General features: G+C 38.7%; 1 protein-coding gene across 1 annotated transcript; it reads left to right on the forward strand.

Annotated features, from left to right (window-relative positions):
- The first annotated feature begins 1,400 nt into the window (after window positions 1-1,400).
- On the forward strand, window positions 1,401-19,985 carry gprc6a (G protein-coupled receptor, class C, group 6, member A). Its single transcript, XM_061983453.2, has 6 exons — window positions 1,401-1,622; window positions 7,388-7,667; window positions 8,744-9,532; window positions 13,828-14,049; window positions 17,079-17,202; window positions 18,348-19,985. The coding sequence occupies exons 1-6, from the start codon at window positions 1,435-1,437 to the stop codon at window positions 19,460-19,462; spliced, it is 2,718 nt and encodes a 905-aa protein (XP_061839437.1). The 5' UTR covers window positions 1,401-1,434; the 3' UTR covers window positions 19,463-19,985.
- The last annotated feature ends 308 nt before the right edge of the window (window positions 19,986-20,293 follow it).

The raw sequence follows: 20,293 nt of genomic DNA on the forward strand, positions 1-20,293 counted from the left end.
AGGAAAAATCGCTATTGCATAAAAGGACCCTTTAAACATTTGTACCCACGTACGTCACTTAAAACTTTTAGGATATCAGAATGTGGAATGGATTAATGAACTAAGTAGTAAAATGATTCACTTTAAAAACGTGCTCAACCTCAAAGTGTTCAAGTACAAGGAATAAGAATCCTGATAAGCATCTTGAACTTGATCAAAAATCTGAGAATTTTATTCATCTCTTAATGTGAATAAAAATGTATTCACGTAAACCTTATTGATTATTTAATTGGAATTATTGAGCAGAGGAAGTGAACAAACAAATGTGTTAGAAATGGAATAGGCTCTGCTTCTCCCTGCTCCTTTTCAGACATGTCGTAAAAAGAAACTGGTGTACCATATTGTAACTGTAACTGTATGTTCCGAACTTATTAAAACGGACATCTTTATGTGCTCGACGCCTCAATCATTGGTATGTTTTCATCTACAAAACCATTCTGGGTATCACTCCATCTTATCTGTCTTGTCTTTTAACAAAGAAACAAGGAAGTCACAATCTTCGTTCAATGGATGTTCTGCAATTTGTTGTCCCCAAAGTAAGAACTGAACTGGGCAAGAAAGCATTTAGGTTTTCAGCACCGAAGGCTTGGAATAACCTACAATCGAACATTAAACTTCAAACCCTCCTTACGCTGAATGAGTTTAAAGCTTCTGTGAAAGGACTGCAGTCTACCTTGTCTGTATGCACATGTGTCATGTGAGCAAGTTTTAATGTTGTAAATGTGATGTTTTATGTATTTGTTTACTGTTTTTAATGTAACCTTGCTGCTGCCCTCTTGGCCAGGTCTCCCTTGGAAAAGAGATCTTTGATCTCAATGGGATTTTACCTGGTTAAATAAAGGCTAATAATAATAATAAAACCATAACCACCTTCTGGGTTGAAGTGCTGGCATTCGCAACTTTCTTTGACCCCACGTGCTGGGTAAAACCAATGTCGGGAGACTGAGTCAGCATGGCGTGGGACTCTTTGTTCTTGCACTTCTTACGTGCAATGAGACACAGAAAAAGTAACCACGCAATGTTGACAAACAAGATGGCGAACGTTTGGAAAGCTTGTGTTGACAAAGTGAGGAACAAAACAATGAAGCACTGCGGTTTTTGTTTGGACTCCTTGGCAGAGGTTTTGCCTGAAGTGAGCTGATGAGCATCGAAACTGGAGTTGGTTGTGTTTTTGATGAGCGTGACAAATGTGACTTTGGAGGAGGTGCCGCCTCTGTAGTGACTCGCCGCACCTGAAGAAAGCATGTTTATGCTCAACAAGAAATATGTTGATGAAACATGAGTCACGCTGCCAGGGGGCGGGGCCTGCTCGCAAAAGGAGACCGGAGGACGCCTTCTTCTCCTTGCTTTAGGAAAAAAGATGCTCAGACACTCTGCCTGAAGTAAAGAAGCACCATGACCTCGAATTTATTCATCATCTTAGTCTCTATTCTTCTAAGCAAAGGGAACGCCTTGGAAAACGGCATCAGAGCACCGGGAGCCACTGCCATGGGAGATGTAGTCATCGGAGGAATATTCTCCATCCATCGCCGCGTGAACAGAAAGGAAGATTTATTTGCTCCTCAGGAATATTCATGTCTCGAGTAAGATTCATACTCTTCCTTTTTCGTAGACAGAACAATTTTTTTTACGTTTGTTTATCTCAGTCGTGGTACATACAGCTGTTGGTAGAGGTTCCCAGCAGGCATAAAACACTGAAACAACGTTGAGAACTTGTTGAATTAGGTCCTGATGTTGAGCAACTCAAACCTAATGTTGAAACATGCTTTGTAAGGACGTTTATTCAAAGTTGAGTTCTGACATTGATTTGATTATTGATTTGTGGTCATCTCCCAACTACTGGGCCAAAAATCACTACATATTCTCTACTGCTCGCTAGTGTTACCATATCTGAGTTATTGTGCAGAAATATGGGGAAATAACTACAAATGTGCGCTACATTCGCTAACCGTGTTACAAAAAAGATCAGTTAGAATAATACATAATGTTGGATATAGAGAACACACAAACCCTTTATTTATTAAGTCAGAAATATTAAAGTTTGGTGATTTGGTAAAATTGCAAACAGCTAAAATGATGTACAAAGCAAACTATAACCTGCTACCAAAGAATGTACAACAATTCTTCTCAACTAAAGAGGAGAAATATAACCTTAGAGGAAAAAATAATTTAAAACATTTATATGCACGTACAACACTTAAAACTTTTAGCATATCAGTAAGTGGAATTAAATTATGGAATGGATTAAGTAAAGTGGTTAAAAATTGTACTGATATGATCCAGTTTAAGAGGTTGTTCAAAATAATAGTGCTTACAGAGTACAAAAAAGAAGAATTATGAGAAATACTTTCAACCTTATTGAAAATAAGATATTCTTCATCTCAGTATGTTAATAATGACTGAATTAATTAATTAATTACATATTACAAAACTGTTGTATACTAATTCATAGATGTTATTTTATTATATAAAAAGGTCAGTAAATGATTCTATATATTTGTAAATGCTTGAAGTGGGAAAGGGGTAGGATTAAATAAGCTTTGCTTCTTCCTACTCCTTTTCGGGCATGATGTAAAATGAAATGATATGAAATTGTGTGATGTATTATGATGTAAGTGTGTTCATGTTCGAAATAAACTAAAGAAAGAAAGAATATTCTACAACTCAAACTTAACTTTGAAACATGCTTTTTGACAATGTTTATTCAATGTTGGGTTCTGACATTGATTTGACCTTTGTAATTTGGTCATTTCCAAACTAATAGTCTACAACTCAAACCTAATGTTGAAACAACACGCTTTTTGACAACGTTTATTCAATGTTGGGACAAGCGGTAGAAAATGGATGGATGGATGGGTTCTGACATTGATTTGATCATTGAATTTTGGCCATTTCCCAACTAATATTCTACAACACAAATACAACGTTGAAACAACATGCTTTTTGACAATGTTTATTCAATGTTGGGTTCTGACATTGATTTGACCATTGAATTTTGGTCATTTCCCAACTAATATTCTACAACTCAAACTTAACGTTGAAACAACATGCTTTTTGACAAGGTTTATTCAATGTTGGGTTCTGATGTTGATTTGATCATTTAAATTTGGTCATTTCCCAACAAAGCTTATTGATTGACATCGTTTATTCAAAGTTGGGTTCAGACATAGAATTTTGGTAATCTCCCAACCAACAACGTGGATCCAACATTGGACATCAACATTGTATCAATTTACAAATACAACTATTTTGCAACACTGTGTCTAAGTCACTTTTAAAGGGCATATACGTATTATCAACATTGTATCAATGTCTTGTGCCTGCTGGCTTATCAATATTATGTTCATGTTGTGTGGAAAAGACAGAATTAGACAGAGTTCATTCAGGATGTTTGAAAGGTAATAACAAACTCCGGCCGTCAAAAATATGACAGCTAGTAATTACAGAAATGATACTTGAGAATTTGTAGGCGTTGTGCACATATTGTTCTGGAGAAAGTTTGATGCACGTTATAATTATAATTATATAATGCAAAAGTTAAAATTAAAACAGAAGCAAGGGAATTTGGCATCAAACAAATGTTCCCATTGCCAAACCTTAAAGTTATAGTCCTCCTGTACTTTATATAATTATTATGGCTGGCATATTCATTTGATGTTTTTACAGCTTCCTTCATTTTTATTATTAAGAGTTTGAATGAATCCTGGACAAAATTGTAAACATATACAGGACATACATCTTGTAATAACAATAATAATAATAATAATAATAATAGGTGCAGATAAAGTTTCTAGAACAAGCTTTACATCAAAAGACACATCCACTAAAGAAAAAAATAATAATCATAAAATAAAATAAAAAAGTTTAGTTTTTTTACACAATGTGTAAACACATAAAATAAACTTTTTTCAAAAGAAAATCTTTCAATGAGTCTTTAATTATTCAAATGTATTTATGATGATGTCGTCACAATATCACCACAACATTTAAATAAGTTCCTTATTCTCTTTAATTACGACACAAAGTCAATTATACACAATTAGTAAACAAAATCAAAAACTACCATCGATTACTCATTTAAATCCTTATTTCATTTTGTCCCCAAAGTCCTCCTGGGTCCAAGTAATTATTTCCTGAATTTGTAGAACAAAAACCACACAAGTATCCTCTCACTGGACTCCTACAGTACATGCAGAAAGTATTTTCCACATTTTGTTATATTACAGCCTTTTTCCAAAATGGAATCAATTCATTTTTGTACTCAACATTCTACACACAATACCCCATAATGACAATGTGAAAAAGTTTTTGCAAATGTATTAAAAAAAAGTATTCAGCCTTTGCTCAATACTTAGTTGATACACTTTTGGCAGCAATTCCAGCCTCAAGTCTTTTTGAACATGATGCCACAAGCTTGGCACACCTATCTTTAGGTACTTTCAACCATTCCGCTTTGCAGCACATCTTAAGCTCCATCAGGTTGGATGGGAACGTTGGTTTTCCTCCAGGATGTCTGTGTACATTGCTGCATTCACCTTTCCCTCTATTCTGACCAGTCTGCCAGTTCCTGCCACTGAAAAGCGTCCCCACAGCATGATGCTGCCACCACCATGCTTCACTGGGATGGTATTGGCCTGGTGATGAGCGATGCCTTTTTTCTCCAAACATGATGCCTGGTCTTCAATCTTTGTCTCATCAGACCAGACAACTTAGTTTCTCATGGTCTGAGAGTCTTTCAGGGGCATTTGGGCAAACGTTTCACTAAGAAATGGCTTCTGTCTGGCCACTCTACTATATGAGCCTGATTGGTGGAAGGTTCTCCTCTCTCCACAGAGGAATGCTGAAGCTCTGACAGAGGGACCATCGAGAGTCCCAGTGGTTCCAAACTTCTTCCATTATGGATGATGGAGGCCACTGTGCTCATTGGGGCCTTCAAGACAGCAGATATTTATTTGTACCCTTCCCCAGATTTCTACCTGGAGACAATCCTGTCCGAGATTCCTACATACGATTCTTTGGACTTCATGCTTGGTTTGTGCTCTGCCGTGCACTGTCAAGCGTGGGACCTTATATAAAGACTGGTGTGTGCCTTTCCAACCAACTGAATTTACCCCAGGTGGACTCCATTGAAGCTGTAGGAGCATCTCAAGGAGGATCAGTTGAAACAGGAAGCACCTGATCTCACTTTTGAGCTTCATGGCAAAGGCCGTCAATACTTATGTACATGTGTTTTCTTTGTTTTTTAATTTTCAATACATTTGCAAAAAAAATTATAAAATAACTTTTTCACATTGTCGTTACGGGGTATTGTGTGTAGAAAATTGAGGACAAAAATTAATGATTCCATTTTGGAATAAGGCTGTAACATAACACAATGTGGAAAAAGTAAAGCGCTATGAGTACTTTACATATGCCATCCATCCATCCATCCATCTTTTTCCGCTTATCCGAGGTCGGGTCGCGGGGGCAGCAGCCTAAGCAGAGAAGCCCAGACTTCCCTCTCCCCAGCCACTTCGTCCAGCTCATCCCGGGGGATCCCGAGGCATTCCCAAGCCAGCCGGGAGAGATAGATCTTCCCAATGTGTCCTGGGTTTTCCCCGTGGCCTCCTATGCACTGTATTTATCTACTTGTTAGGCTCCTGTTAAAATCTGCTTACTTTCTGATGTAACTCACTTCCATCGGCACTTCTTAAACTTCTTTAAAAATGTTTTTCTTCTTTACAAGCGAGTATACTGATTTGTGGTGTTACACGTTGTGTTAAGCCGACGTCTCTCTCATTGCACACACGCACGCACGCACACATACACACACGCACGCGCACACACTTCACACCTCCCTTTAAGTTGCTCATCCAATAACCAATAAGCACGCAGCCTGTACACCTTAAAGGTCTCACAGACAGTAGGAAATGACAGAATCGTTTCTGAAATGCTCAGAAGGGAACCACAACAAGGAGGCTTCAGAGATTCCGTCATCCATCCACCCATTTCCTACCATGTTGTAGAATAATTTTTGTATGCATATGTATATATATATATATATGTATGTATATATATATATATATATATATACATATGCATACAAAATAATTTTTGTATGCATATGTATATATATATATATATGTATGTATATATATATATATATATATATATATATATATATATATATATATACATATGCATACAAAAATTATTCTACAACATGGTAGGAAATGGGTGGATGGATGACGGAATCTCTGAAGCCTCCTTGTTGTGGTTCCCTTCTGAACATCTAGGTTTCTGTGGTTTATCCATTATACAGTGCTCAATACCGGGGTAGAGCGGAATATACGTTAGGTCAGGAAAAAACACAAGAGGCTATCTTATCCCGACAAGCCTGTTTCGCAGGTTTCCCTGCTCGTCAGGGGTTTTTATATATATAATATATTATATATAAAAATCACCTTGTCAGGGGATTTTATATATATAATATATTTTATATCTAAAATTCCCTGACGAGCATGGAAACCTGCGAAACAGGCTTGTAGGGACGATTTATAGCCTCTTGTGTTTTTTCCTGACCTAACGTATATATATATATATATATATATATATATATATATATATATATATATATATATATATATATATATATATATATATATATATATATATATATATGTACATATACATATATATACATATATATATATATATATATATATATATATATATATATATATATATATATGTCTTTATTGTTATAGTTGTTTTACTGTAAAGTCAACAGGAATAGACAATATGCAGCAACATATATAAAGCTTACAAATACATTTAATTCACTGATGAAGGAAGGGAATGAAACAAAACAATAATCAATGGATACGAAGTAATACATTAAAATAAATACGTGATTACATAATACATGAGTAGAATATATTGTACGCGTTTGTTGTCATTTCTCTCGTATTTTCCCTTGAAATGAATGAAATTGCAACAACTGACACATTTAATTGGTGATAATGACCATTAGCGACAATTTGCGTAAAACTCATGTTCATCATTTGCGTGAAATGGTGCATTCCCAATTGGTATCTTTTTTTGTCCAAAACCATTAAATAAAAGTATCTTTCATACATTTAATATATACAATCTTACTCAAAATGATTCAGCCTGTACTGTCATACTGTATATGTGTGTACATTTTGAAGATCATGATTGCGGTGTACCCCAGGGATCAATACAGGGACCAAAGCGGTTTGTTTTACTAGTTCAATCATTCATATTTCTGTCGAGTTAGCAAAGACTTCAAGTGATTACTATTTGACACCCCTGCCTGTAAATAATCATTCCTGTTTTGTTCACACAGATTGAAAGACGGCAGCATAGGACTGGTTCTGTCTATGATCAACGCCATCGAGGTGGTGAATAAATCCCCTTTACTGAGAGATGTTAACCTCACACTGGGCTATCGGATCCATGACTCCTGCAGAGACGTCAGCACAGGTCTCAAGGCCACGGCTGACTTGGTCCAGCAGGCCGAGTGTGCCCCCACATGCCAGCAGCCGGTCGTTGCCGTCATCGGCGCTGCTTTTTCCGAAATGTCCATCGCCGTTGCCAGGCAACTGAGCATCGACATGATTCCTCAAGTAAGTTCTGACTTTGGACTCAGTATGACTTTGTTCAAATATTGCCCCTGTATTGTGCTTGCCATTCACCTATTCATTCCACAAATAGAATAAGTGTTTATTTTTCCCTCAATCACCGACACAGGACAATAATGACGGCCTTTTTGTCCATACATCTAAACATACATCTAATCATAGGTCTAATCATACATCTAAACATACATCTACAAACTTAATAATATGTATCAAATCATACATCGATTGACAGGTCTAATCATATATGTAAACGTACATCTAATCATATATGTAAACATACATGTAATCATAGGTCTACTCATATGTGCATCTAAAACATCTAAGACAGAGCAGCCTTTTTGACATGTGACAAATTAGTTTGTTTAGAATTAAAAAAATAATATATAGTTGAGTTTTGATTGACATTGTTAGAGTGCATTAATTGAACAATAGAGGAGTTGTTATAATTACCAGTATTATTGTATACGAGGTAAGCGGAACATTAGCTTTATAATTAAATACATACTTAATAGGTTTAGATGGAAATTCAAACATTGGGTGGGAGACATGTAGTCTTTAAATGTAGAAAATATCATAACATGATCCTTTAAATTACTGTAACAACAACAATAAACATATTTCAATTGATAATTTTATGACAGTGTCAAACAAAACTCAACAATAATATAATCATAAAAACATTGTATTTAAAAATATGTAGTTTACGGCATTTTCCAAAAACTTTAATATTTATTATCAATATGATTTTCTACACACTCATATAGTTATAGTATAAATCGTACTTTGCAGCCCTTCTAACCCTTCCAGTAATAGTCAGCTGTGTGTTGTCGGCCATGTTGAATCAGCATGTGACCTACTTTATTACGTCTCTGCTGCCTGCTTGATCAGACCATGAACTCATAAAAGTTGTCTGGCACAGTTCGCAATATTGTTGTTGTCATTGCGCGCCTTGTCCATATTGTCACACTATTACAGTGATGGGATGTGGGTGATAAGGTTAAGGGTTTTGCTAATTTTCATGGCATGCCTAATCAACAAGGTATGTATTTTCTTTTCTGTAGATAAGCTATTCATCATCAGCGATGTCGTTGGGTAACAAGCACAGATTCCCAAGCTTCATGAGGACGATTCCTGGCGACGAGCACCAGACAGCTGCCATGGTCAGGCTTATCAGCCGCAACGGTTGGAACTGGGTGGGAATGATCATCTCGGATGGCGATTACGGCCGCTCAGCGCTCGAGTCCTTTGCATCCAAAGCGTCGGACAATGGGATCTGTTTAGCATTCAAAACCATCATTCCCCATAAAGATGGGGCTGAGGACTCTGCTATCGAACAAGCTGCCCGAACCATCTCCCAAAATCAAAAGGCAAAGGTGATTGTGTCCTTTGCAAAATCTACACACATGGAAAAGCTCTTCGAGGAGCTGAGGAAGGAGATGGAGAAGAGCGGTCAAGGTGTCAAGAATATGAGAAGAGTGTGGATTGCAAGCGATAGTTGGTCCTCCTTGCGGGATGTTTCAGACCTTGAAGACATCGGAGACGTTGTGGGCTTCAACTTCAAAACTGGAGATACCTCATCTTTCAACGAGTACCTAAGCCGGCTGGAGACGAGCGGTTACGACAGCACACAGAATAACACCTTCTTGGAAAAACTCTTCAAGCAGACAAATACAAGTGGAGTCTCTGGAAACACAGACCTGGCGTCTGAAGTTGTGAAGAACATCAAAGAAAAAACTAACACAGCTTTAATCTTGAGTGTGGAGATGGCTGTGAGTGCCATTGCTGAAGCTGTGGCCTCCATCTGCAGCAGCAAACACTGCAAGACTCCTGGGACCTTGCAACCCTGGGAGGTAATCCATATTTGTCTACACGTCTGGCTTTGCCATTACCTTATTCATTAATAGGGTTGTTAACGAAAAACCGATGCGACCAGATATATGGTTCGAGAGGTGGCCGGTTTGGTTATGTCGATTACAGCCCCTCCAGTTGATAAGATTCAGCTGTGAATCTTTAGGTCAATTGAGTGTAGACACATAATACGGTTATCGCGCCGAACTAGAAATCAGTTGAGGATTTTTGTCATTAAAACGACATGAGAGCCAGGGTTGTCCGTGAAAAGAGTCCTGCACTTGTTACGTTACTTACGTAACTGGGGACAAGAATAGACATACATATATACATGGACCGGGTGTCGCGCTCAACTAGCAATCAGTAGAAAGTTGATCTTTAAAACAACCAGAGAGTCACGGCTGCACGCCAAATAATTACTCACAAAATACGTAACGTCAACACTGCGGACCGTTCCCATGCTTTGCGCTCCGTCAATATTGTTACGTCCCAAGTAATGGCAGCTCAGACAGATTCCTAGTTTGTCTTTCTTTATTTCACAACACGCAACTTCCTCATACAACGGGCTCAACCTCCGTGTCTCGCTATTTTTTCCGGCAACATTCCATTCACCTTTCAACTCCACAACACACGTCTCTTCCCATTCTCGTCCATCACAAAGAGATCTACGTTCCTATACGTTACATTGCTAAAAGTGTTGTACATAGACGCAAAGACACACACACACACACACACACACACAAACAATATTTTAAACAAAATGAAAACAGGAGGCAAAAATGTTGGAAGACCACATATTGTCAGGAAGCACTATTGTTAATGAGGTAACACGTGTTTCTTGGTATGATAACTTAAAATAAGTATGAGAGAAATCACAACTAAAATATAAAGTATGAATATTGATTTGAAGGAAGAGGTCTGTGTGCATGAAGGGGTGCCTCGTGAACATCACCTCTCTTTGGACTACGGCAGTCCTGGGCTCGTACCCGAATTTCCACTGAATGCGGCACGGTTGCGGACCGGCACACGCGAACAGACTCTTTCTGTGTTTATTCAAATCATTGTGTCGATTTGCCGCCCATACCAGCGCTAAATACACGCATAGTTTCTGTTTTTGCCCTACAGCGCAACAAATCCGTTCGAATTATCTAAAATTTGCTAAAGTTGGACAGGAAGTCATGCACAAAAACAAAATAAAGTATTTGGTTTACTCCGTCTTCAAGGCGAACTGCATTTTACACTTTGAAATGTCCAATTGGGCGGCGACGGACATGAAGTCAACTTGTCAAAGGTTTTAAGACTTAATTTCATCTTGTTATAACACATGGATGAGGAAATGCTGATTCTGGAGGTCCAAAATGAAATAATCATGTACAGGGCAGCTAAATGGGGATTATGGGGGTCTGTGTCAAATATCAGCTGATAGAGAGACCGGGGAAGCAGAGGACTGGTTGTGTGATATGCTTGCCAGGGATGATGTTACTGTCGGGTTGTTGCTTGCTGCAAAAAATAAAGTGGTTTATGGAGACAGGACCGAGTTTAATTGCTTCTGCTCCTCTGGTAGGACAGAATAAACGTTTTGTGGTTCGCTTTATTATTACATTCCTTATCACGTGATAATGCGCGGATTCGCGAGATCTCGTAAAAGTCCGCACTGTTCCGCTGCACGACGGAGCCGCAACAGAACGATTGCCTGGCGGCAGATGGCGGCGCCCTACCGCTGCCGTTTGGCATTCAGTGGAAATTCGGGGTTTGAGGTGTCATCATCTGACAGCATCTGTGTGTGCGTGATAAATGGAAAGGTAATAACATAACACCTTAGTATCACTACCAAAATAAACATACCGGTAATCCTCCCCACAGGTAAACTGCAAAGGTATTTATTTGTTTTTGTTGGCTGATATTTCCTGGCTACAGAAATAAAAACATTTCCGTCAGCCTGCCAAGCCTAATTATGTATAAAATGCTTAACAATAATAATAATAATAATAATAATAATAATAATAATTGATGTTTGGACAGATGTGTAGATTGCTCTGGAAGAGTGCGGTCAAGGGAGGTAAGTGAGGCGGAGATAGTCATGATGAAAAACGAATAGTAACATAAAATCAAAATTTATATTTGGCCATTCAACTGGGTTATAAATGTATTTTCTGTATGACTACCGGATAGTTTAACATTTTCTTCAGTAAAAACCACCAAATTTGCACAATTGCCAATCATACATACAGCAGACACATGATACGAGCCTGTCATTAGGCTTTTTGGTCTGCTGAGTGCGCAACCAAATTTACCAGTTCCAATGTACACTGGGCAAATACATGGTAGAGACCAGGGGCCTTATGTATTGAGCTCACGGACACACACAAAAACCTGGCATACGCCCTTTTTCACGGGAGAGTTGAGATGTATCAAGACTGACGTTAATGTGCACTGTAAAAAATTACCGTAAAAACTACGGAAAGCAATTGTTAAATAGCAACAGTAAAACAGCGTAAAATCAAAAGCAGTTTGTAAATGTAGTGGATTGCTGCAAAGCAAGAAACAGTATATGACCTAAAAAACTATGGTTTTAATACGGAGAAAATTTACTGTGAACATAATAAAAAAATGTACAATGCATTTGCAAGTACTGTAATGTCATAAGTATACAAATACTTTCAAATTTACGGTATTATTCTGTCCAAATGCAAGATTTTGCAGATTGTACATTTAAATTTACAGCTTATTTTAATTGTTTTAGGGGTGTGTGTTAAAGCATTAGCCTAGTTAACTGTTGGCTAAAAACATGTTGTCTTGTATTTTTGTGGCAAGTGGTTTCAGACATTGAGGGGTTAAGTCTATGTGCTTCATTGCAAACTGCATGGAAATGAACCAAGTGTGTTGGAACTGGTTTATTTAACCGATAGGGAGCATTTAAGGCTCAATTGAAGGAATATGTTGCGGAAGGCCATGTTGTAAATTGTCCAGTGAAAGGTTGTACAAATACGTCCAAGTTAAAATACTTATGTACCGCTCACATGTCTCGGAAACACAGGCATTTTGCAGATACTAGTATTAGCGTAAGGGCAGCACTGTCGCGCTATAGTTCCTCACAGTGAGAATGTTCTGGGTTCGATTCCCGGGCTTGGTGTCATTCTGTGTGGAGTTTGCATGTTCTCCCCGTGACTGCATGGGTTCTCTCTGAGTACTCTGGCTTCCTGCCACCTCTAAAGACATGCACTTGGGAATAGGCTGATTGGCAACACTAAAATTGGCCCTAATTTGTTTTAGAGTGAATTCCTGTCAACCACAGCTGTTGGTGTTTTACCGTAAATTATATATATTTTTTGTAAACAGGTAAACAATATATCATTTTTTTCATAGTAATTTAACGTAAGCAAAAACAGCTATCAACAGTAAAATTAACAGATACCGATATATATTTTGATGAAGGCAACAGAGGACCCTCCATCTGTTGACTCAATTGTTAGCTATTTATTTACGACTAAAAAAGCTAAGCATATGTGTTCATGTCTTACATACATTCAGGAGACACTTGTGATTTAGGGCTATATAAATAAACATTGATTGATTGATTGATTGATTGACATAAGGATTGTGAATGATAAACAGCACAACTATTTCACCTTTTTGCGTATTTCCAGTATGACTGATCTAATAATATGGTCAGAGTGCAGAAGTGTTACTACAGTGATGTAGAATCTACAAAAAATTGCCGAAGATATTCAGAGCGGAATATTAAAAATGGCCGACTGAATTTGTGGCATGTTGTCATGATTAGACGGTAATTTAACATACTTTGTAGACTGTAAATACAATTGTTTATGGTTTAATGGATACAATGAAACAAAAAAGTATATAAAGTCAACTTGTTTTTCCACTATACTGCTACTTTAAGTCAAGCAGCAATTATGAAATGATATTGCTGAAAAGACAATATGTCTAATCTCGGACAAACACGTCTCTGTCGATCACTGCAAACAGTTTAACAGCTAAATGGTTACAGGTTTACCCCCCTCTCACATTATTCTCTGCATTGTGACTGATTATCACATTCTGCACATTCATGACAACAAAAGCGCTAAATGAAATGCGCTGCTAATTTCGCTCATTTAAGCCATGCAGTCCTCAGCATACGAGCTTAGTAGACCATCATTGTGTGCGCTATCAAGTTTGCTCAAGGTTTTAGTAGACGCAAACCTTTAGTAGATGAGGCCCGTAGACATTTGTGTTCATGATAAATGGTATACTTGAACTTTATTCATGTATGATTGCTATTTGTTTGTCTCTGCAGGTACTGGAAGCTCTTCGGAAGAATACATTTGAACATCAGGGGAAGACATATGCGTTTGACAGGCGGGGGGACATAATAGAGGGTTACGATATCTCCATGGGGCCCTCTTTCGGGGGCAAAGAGCACGCAAATGACATTGTGGCTACATACGTCCCACACGACAACATCTTCTTCCTAACCAACAGCAGCAGCAACAACACCAAACGTTTTGTGGATTTGAAGGTGGGCCCCCATCTTGCTTTGATTCAGCACAGATTTGTGTCCACAAATCATTGATATTATTATTACTATTATTATTATTATATGAAAGTTCCCCGAAAGGGACACGCGGTAGAAAATGGATGGATGGATCAACAAAAAGCAATTGCAGAATAGAATGCAAAAGGCCACCGCTTGCTTTGTTGTTCTAATTACCTATTTCACAACAGTTAGCAAGGTTACGCAAAAGAGAACATTTATTTCTACATTTAATGGGTGTGGTGCATAGTACAAACAACTCCACGTCTGCTCATTCTCCTCAATGCACCAGGAAGTAGCTTGGCAACTGACAAAAGGATGAATATGTCACTTTTGGGTTTTTTCATAAATAGTATGGTCCTCTACTACTTCCTACCACTTCTCCTACTATTACTTCACTTGTTCAGCATTACTACATGCTTTAAGTCAGGGGTCCACAAACTTTTTGACACAGGGGCCACATTGGGTTGTCCGGATACCAATATTTTGGTACCGGTACCAACATGTATTTCGATACAAAATAAAGGGGACCACAAAGAAATGTCATTATTAGCTTCATTTTAACAGATAATCTTACAGTACATTAAACATATGTTTCTTATTGCACTCTAACAACAATTTTAGAAGATTAAAATAAAGAGTAAAAGTAATCAAACATAGGGGGATTTTCTTTTTGCTATATATATATATGTATATATACATATTTAGGATAATATATATGAGTATGTATGTGTATGTGAATACATATACATATATGTAAATCTGTATATATGTGTATACATATATGTAAATCTGAATATATATATATATATATATATATATATATATATATATATATATATATATATATATATATATATATATTCAGATTTACATATATGTATATGTATACACATATATACAGATTTACATATATTTGACATCAAAAGATGAATATGGGACAAGAGATCAACATTTCAGCTTTCATTTCCAGGTATTTACATCTGGATCTGATACACAACTTAGAAGATAGCACCTTTTGTTTGAACTTACCCATTTTTCAGGAGAGCAAAAGTATTGGAACATGTGACTGACAGGTGTGTTTTGTTGCCCAGGTGTCTCCAAATTACATTGATTATTCAAACAATAAATAGCACTGAATGTCTGAGCTCAGTTTCAGATTGGGTAGGATAGGTTTTGCCTGTGCAGACTGCATTTAGAGGTGGAACCAACATGAAAACCAGAGAGCTGTCTATAGGTGAAAAAGAAGCAATTGTGAATCTCAGAGAAGATGGACAATCAATCAGAGCCATTGCACAAATGTTGGCCATAGCCAGTACAACCATTTGGAATGTCCTGAAGAAGAAAGAAACCACTGGTGTACTAAGTAACAGGCGTGGAACAGGTAGACCAAGGAAACATCAGGAGTTGATGACAGTAACATTGTGAGCGCTATAAAGAACAACTGTTAGTGACATCAGGTATCACAATCTAATGTTGGCAGAAGACTTCATGAACTGAAGTACAGAGGCTACACCAGAAGATGCAAACCACTCATTAGCAAGAAGAAAAGGAAGGCCAGGCTGGAAGTAGAGCCTCAAAAATTCTGGAAAAAAGTTTTATGGGACTGATGGGACAAAGATTAACTTATTTCAAATTGATGGAAAGGCGAACGTTTGGAGAAAGAAAGGATCTGCTCATAATCCCAAACATACAAGCTCATCTGTGAAACATAATGTCATGGTTTGGGCTTGCATGGCTTCTTCTGGGATGTCATCTTCATTGATGATGTAACACATGATGGCAGCAGAAAAATGAACTCAGAAGTCTACAGAAACATTTTGTCTGCTAATTTAAAAAAAGATGCAACCAAACTGATTGGGAGATCCTTCATCATGCAGCAAGATAACGACCAAAACAACAAAGGAGTTCATCGGGGCAAGAAGTGGAAGGTTTTAGACTGGCCAAGTCAGTCTCCAGACTTAAACCCATGAGCATGCATTTTACCTGCTGAAGAGGAAACTGAAGGGAGTAACCCCCCAAAACAAACAACAACTGAAAGAGGCTGCGGTGAAAGCCTGAAAAAGCATCACAAAAGAAGAATGCAAAAGTTTGATGATGTCAATGGCTCACAGGCTTAATGCAGTTATTGAAAGCAAAGGATTTGCAACAAAATATTAAGTCTTATTCACTTTAATCTATTTTAAGTTTATATGTTCCAATACTTTTGCTCACCTAAAAATGTTGTGTTCCATTACAAATAATGCTATCTTCTAAGTTGTGTATCAGATCCAGATGTAAATATTTGGAAATAAAAGCTGAAATGTTGATCTCTTGTCTCATATTCATCTTTTGATGTCAAACCCAAATGTTTTCAGTCTACAACAAAAATAGTTGTAGTATATAACAGTATCACTGTTCCAATACTTTTGGAGGGCACTGTATGTTCCTGGAGAGAGACTAGGGTAAACCGTTGATGGTTTAAAGACACATGTTAGTTTAGAAAAGTAGCATTACAAATCCAAATGACAGCTGCGGTGTTAAAGGGTTTTAATAAAAAATCTTTGAGAAAAATTGGTCCAGATTAAAAATATGTTCCCCAAATGTATGCACGCCTGTTCTATCCAGTTTCTGGATAGGTTCGTACTACTAGTTTGGAAAGACATCCATTTTATTTTTGTCATTTGGGTGTCTTATTGTGAAAGAATCATTGCGCGTGGTTAGCGAAATGAGTTGCAAGGAACTAAGTGCAGACGTCCCACCGATTTTGCATTAAGGTGAATTTATTTTGGTGTGATAATACTGTAGTAATTGGAGCGATACTATAAACTGTAATATTTTTTAACCCTTTATTCATTTTACATTATTACATCAGGTTCGCGGGACCACAAGCCGGTCTTGGGGATCAAAAACAATGGGGGCCATTGCTGTATATGGTCATGATAGCTTTGCTAGAACAACATATACAATGGTGGTCGAATAATATTTGCATCGCAGCTGAAATAAATACTCACTAACGTTTCTCCTTTCCACAGCTAATCGTCTCCAAATGTAGCAACAGCTGCGTCCCTGGGGAGTACAAAAAAACATCCGATGGTCAACACACGTGTTGTTATGAATGCGTGAACTGTACTGAGAATTACTACTCCAACGACACAGGCAAGCAACTGACCTTCACACAACACAATCACACATGCACATGCGCACAAACGCCGCATACATTACTGAGCAAATAACACGTTCTTCTGGCAACTCATGCCATCACACCTACACTGATGAAGGGATGACAAACAAACATTCTTTGGATGATTGTTTTCTACATTTGGTGCGGTGCCAAGTCAAGGTGCGGATTAAGAAATTATGTTTTCATAATTTGTGGTTTGAGTTATTAGGACGTGGATAGGACAGTTCATTCTGGTACGGCGATAGCAGCAACCATTTACCAGGAACAAGGAACATCCTCCATCAACCATTCAGTAGCCTGTTCAACAAATGGATATCTTTAGCTGTTTATTCTAGCTGGTGACTTTTTGAGATACTGTTTGTTTTTGTGTAGTGTTTAAAATGGCGAGGTCAAAAAAAGAGAAGTGTTACTACTTAAAGAAAAAAAAAGGATTACAGGAATTACAGGGGCAGCACGGTGAAACAGAGGTTAGTGTGTGTGCCTCATAACAAGAAGGTCCTGGGTTCAATCCCTGGGCTTGGGGTCTTTCTGTGTGGGGTTTGCATGTTCTCCATATGACTACGTGGGTTCCCTGCGGGCCCTCCGGCTTCCTCCCACCTCCAAAGACATGCACCTGGGCATAGGTTGATTGGCAACACTAAATTGTCCCTAGTGTGTGAATGTGAGTGTGAATGTTGTCTGTCTATCTGTGTTGGCCCTGCGATGAGGTGGCGACTTCTCCAGGGTGTACCCCGCCTTCCGCCCGAGTGCAGCTGTGATAGGCTCCGCACCCCCTGCGACCCTGAAAGGGTCAAGCGGTAGAAAATGGATGGATGGGAATTACAGGACGCTAACCCTTCATTTTCTAGGTAATATATCTGTAGGGCCCATGCCTGAACAGCAAATTCAGCAGTACACAGTCCCGAGTGTAGATGTTTTGGCTCCCCAAGTTGTGCCTGACTGCGTTTAGTACCATTCAGTATTGTCGGAGAAAAATAAGAACTTTTGGAGAGGCAGTCAATAGCATGGTTTGGGGTAGAGTGAGAGCTTATACCAATACAATGTATAATATAACAATACATCTTAAATCAATTACACAAAGTTATTCTGTGCTGATGATTTTCCCCTTTCCTTCTCCCAGATATGGACCAGTGTCTGAGCTGTGATAACAAATTCGAGTGGTCTCCAAGGGGCAGTTTCAGCTGCTTGCCCAAAAAGATGGTCTACTTTTCGTGGCACGACCGCTTTGCCGCGGTTCTCCTGGCCTTCTGCGCCCTAGGCATCCTGCTGGTTCTGATGGTGTCAGTTCTATTTCTACATCAGCGAGACACACCTGTGGTGAAGGCTGCCGGAGGACTGCTGAGCATAGTCATTCTCTTGTCTCTGAGTGTCAGTTTCATCAGTGCTTTGCTGTTTGTGGGCAAACCCAGCCACCTCCAGTGTAAAGTGCGACAAGTGCTCTTCGGCATCAGCTTTACGTTGTGCGTGTCTTGCATCCTGGTCAAATCCCTGAAGATTCTTCTGGCATTTCAGTTGAATATAAAAATTCAGGGCGCTCTGCAGAAGGTCTACCAGTCCGTCTTAATTATCGTCGGGTGCGTAGCTTTACAGGCAGTTATTTGCACCTGTTGGCTGGTCCTCAAAAGCCCTGTCAGTCATGTCACCTTGCAACCCAAAACAATGTTGGAAGACTGTTATGAAGGGTCATATTTGGCTTTTGGGGTGATGCTGGGGTATATCGCTCTTTTGGCATTTGTTTGCTTCATTTGCGCATTCATCGGCCGTAAATTACCACAGGGCTACAACGAGGCCAAATTCATCACCTTCAGCATGCTGCTGTACCTCATTTCATGGCTGCTCTTTGTTCCCATTTATGTCACAACATCTGGAATGTATCTTCCAGCTGTGGAAATGGTGGTTATCCTCATGTCCAACTATGGCATATTAGGCTGTCATTTCCTCCCTAAGTGCTACATAATGCTCTTCAGGAAAGATCAAAATACCAGTAGCGCTTTCAGGGAAAAGCTGTACCAGTATAACATCAGAAGTACAGATTCCATTTCTGTGTCTGGAAGTTCAAAGAAAACAATCAGCAGTCAGGAGAGTGTCAGTCCTTCCTCGTCCTTCTCATTGCCCATAGATGCTGACATTAAAACTGCTTTGGAGAGAAGTCATAGCAAGATGGACTTTAACCAAGTGTCCTACAGAGGTCCAATCAAAAGATTTGGTTACAACAGAAGAAGCATCAGCATGTAGACTGCCATTAACTAAAATGATCTATCTTGGCTGTTATATTGGCACCTTTGCGGTCTCACAGTAGATCCTGTCCTCCATAGTGCCTCACGGATAGGTGCGCGAGACGGGTATGACACGCTTTCGACAAAATGTATAGATGCAGGTCCACGCTCGGGTGAAGTTCCCGTTTATCTATCAAGACATTCCAACACAAACATGATACATTGTGTGTATGTGACGCTGCTGGAAAAAAACCCGATGTCAGAGACGTGCGCCTAGCAAAGGAGTGAGCGAGCGGTAAAAACCGACGCTACCTGATTTCCTAAGAAGGAAGGCTTTTCTGTCCCTCGTGGCGTCCTGATATGAGACATGACAAACATATGCAGCTCCTCTATTGGAACATTTTTTGTCCAAAAACCTGAAAAGGAATGGTGGGTGTGGGTACACTGTACATTGGGTCACATTACTTGTACTTACACAAATGCATAATAAACTATTTTCAAGTGTTTTTGGAAAGGTTCAAACTCAATGAAATAAAAACAAGCAAACAGTTCCTGTTTTTCTTTGTCATCCAAACATACCGTTCCAGTCGTCTGTATACTTGGCCTACATGTTTTTGCACTGTGGGAGGATGAATTTACACGAGACATGGAGAATATGTAAACACCCGGATGAGACAGTCAAAGATTACAAAGAGGAACACAGCCAGGACTTGTAATCTCGCTAGAAAGATGTCTCGACATCGAGTACTTGTCTCGGGCCCCCTGCCTGTGAGAGGCAATGATGAGAGGTATAGCAGATTTAACAAGTGGCTGGCTAGTTTTTGCAGAGAACAGGGACTAATGTTTATTG

The sequence above is a fragment of the Nerophis lumbriciformis genome, linkage group LG21 (genome assembly GCF_033978685.3).
Source record: "Nerophis lumbriciformis linkage group LG21, RoL_Nlum_v2.1, whole genome shotgun sequence".
Classification (NCBI taxonomy): Eukaryota; Metazoa; Chordata; class Actinopteri; order Syngnathiformes; family Syngnathidae; genus Nerophis; species Nerophis lumbriciformis.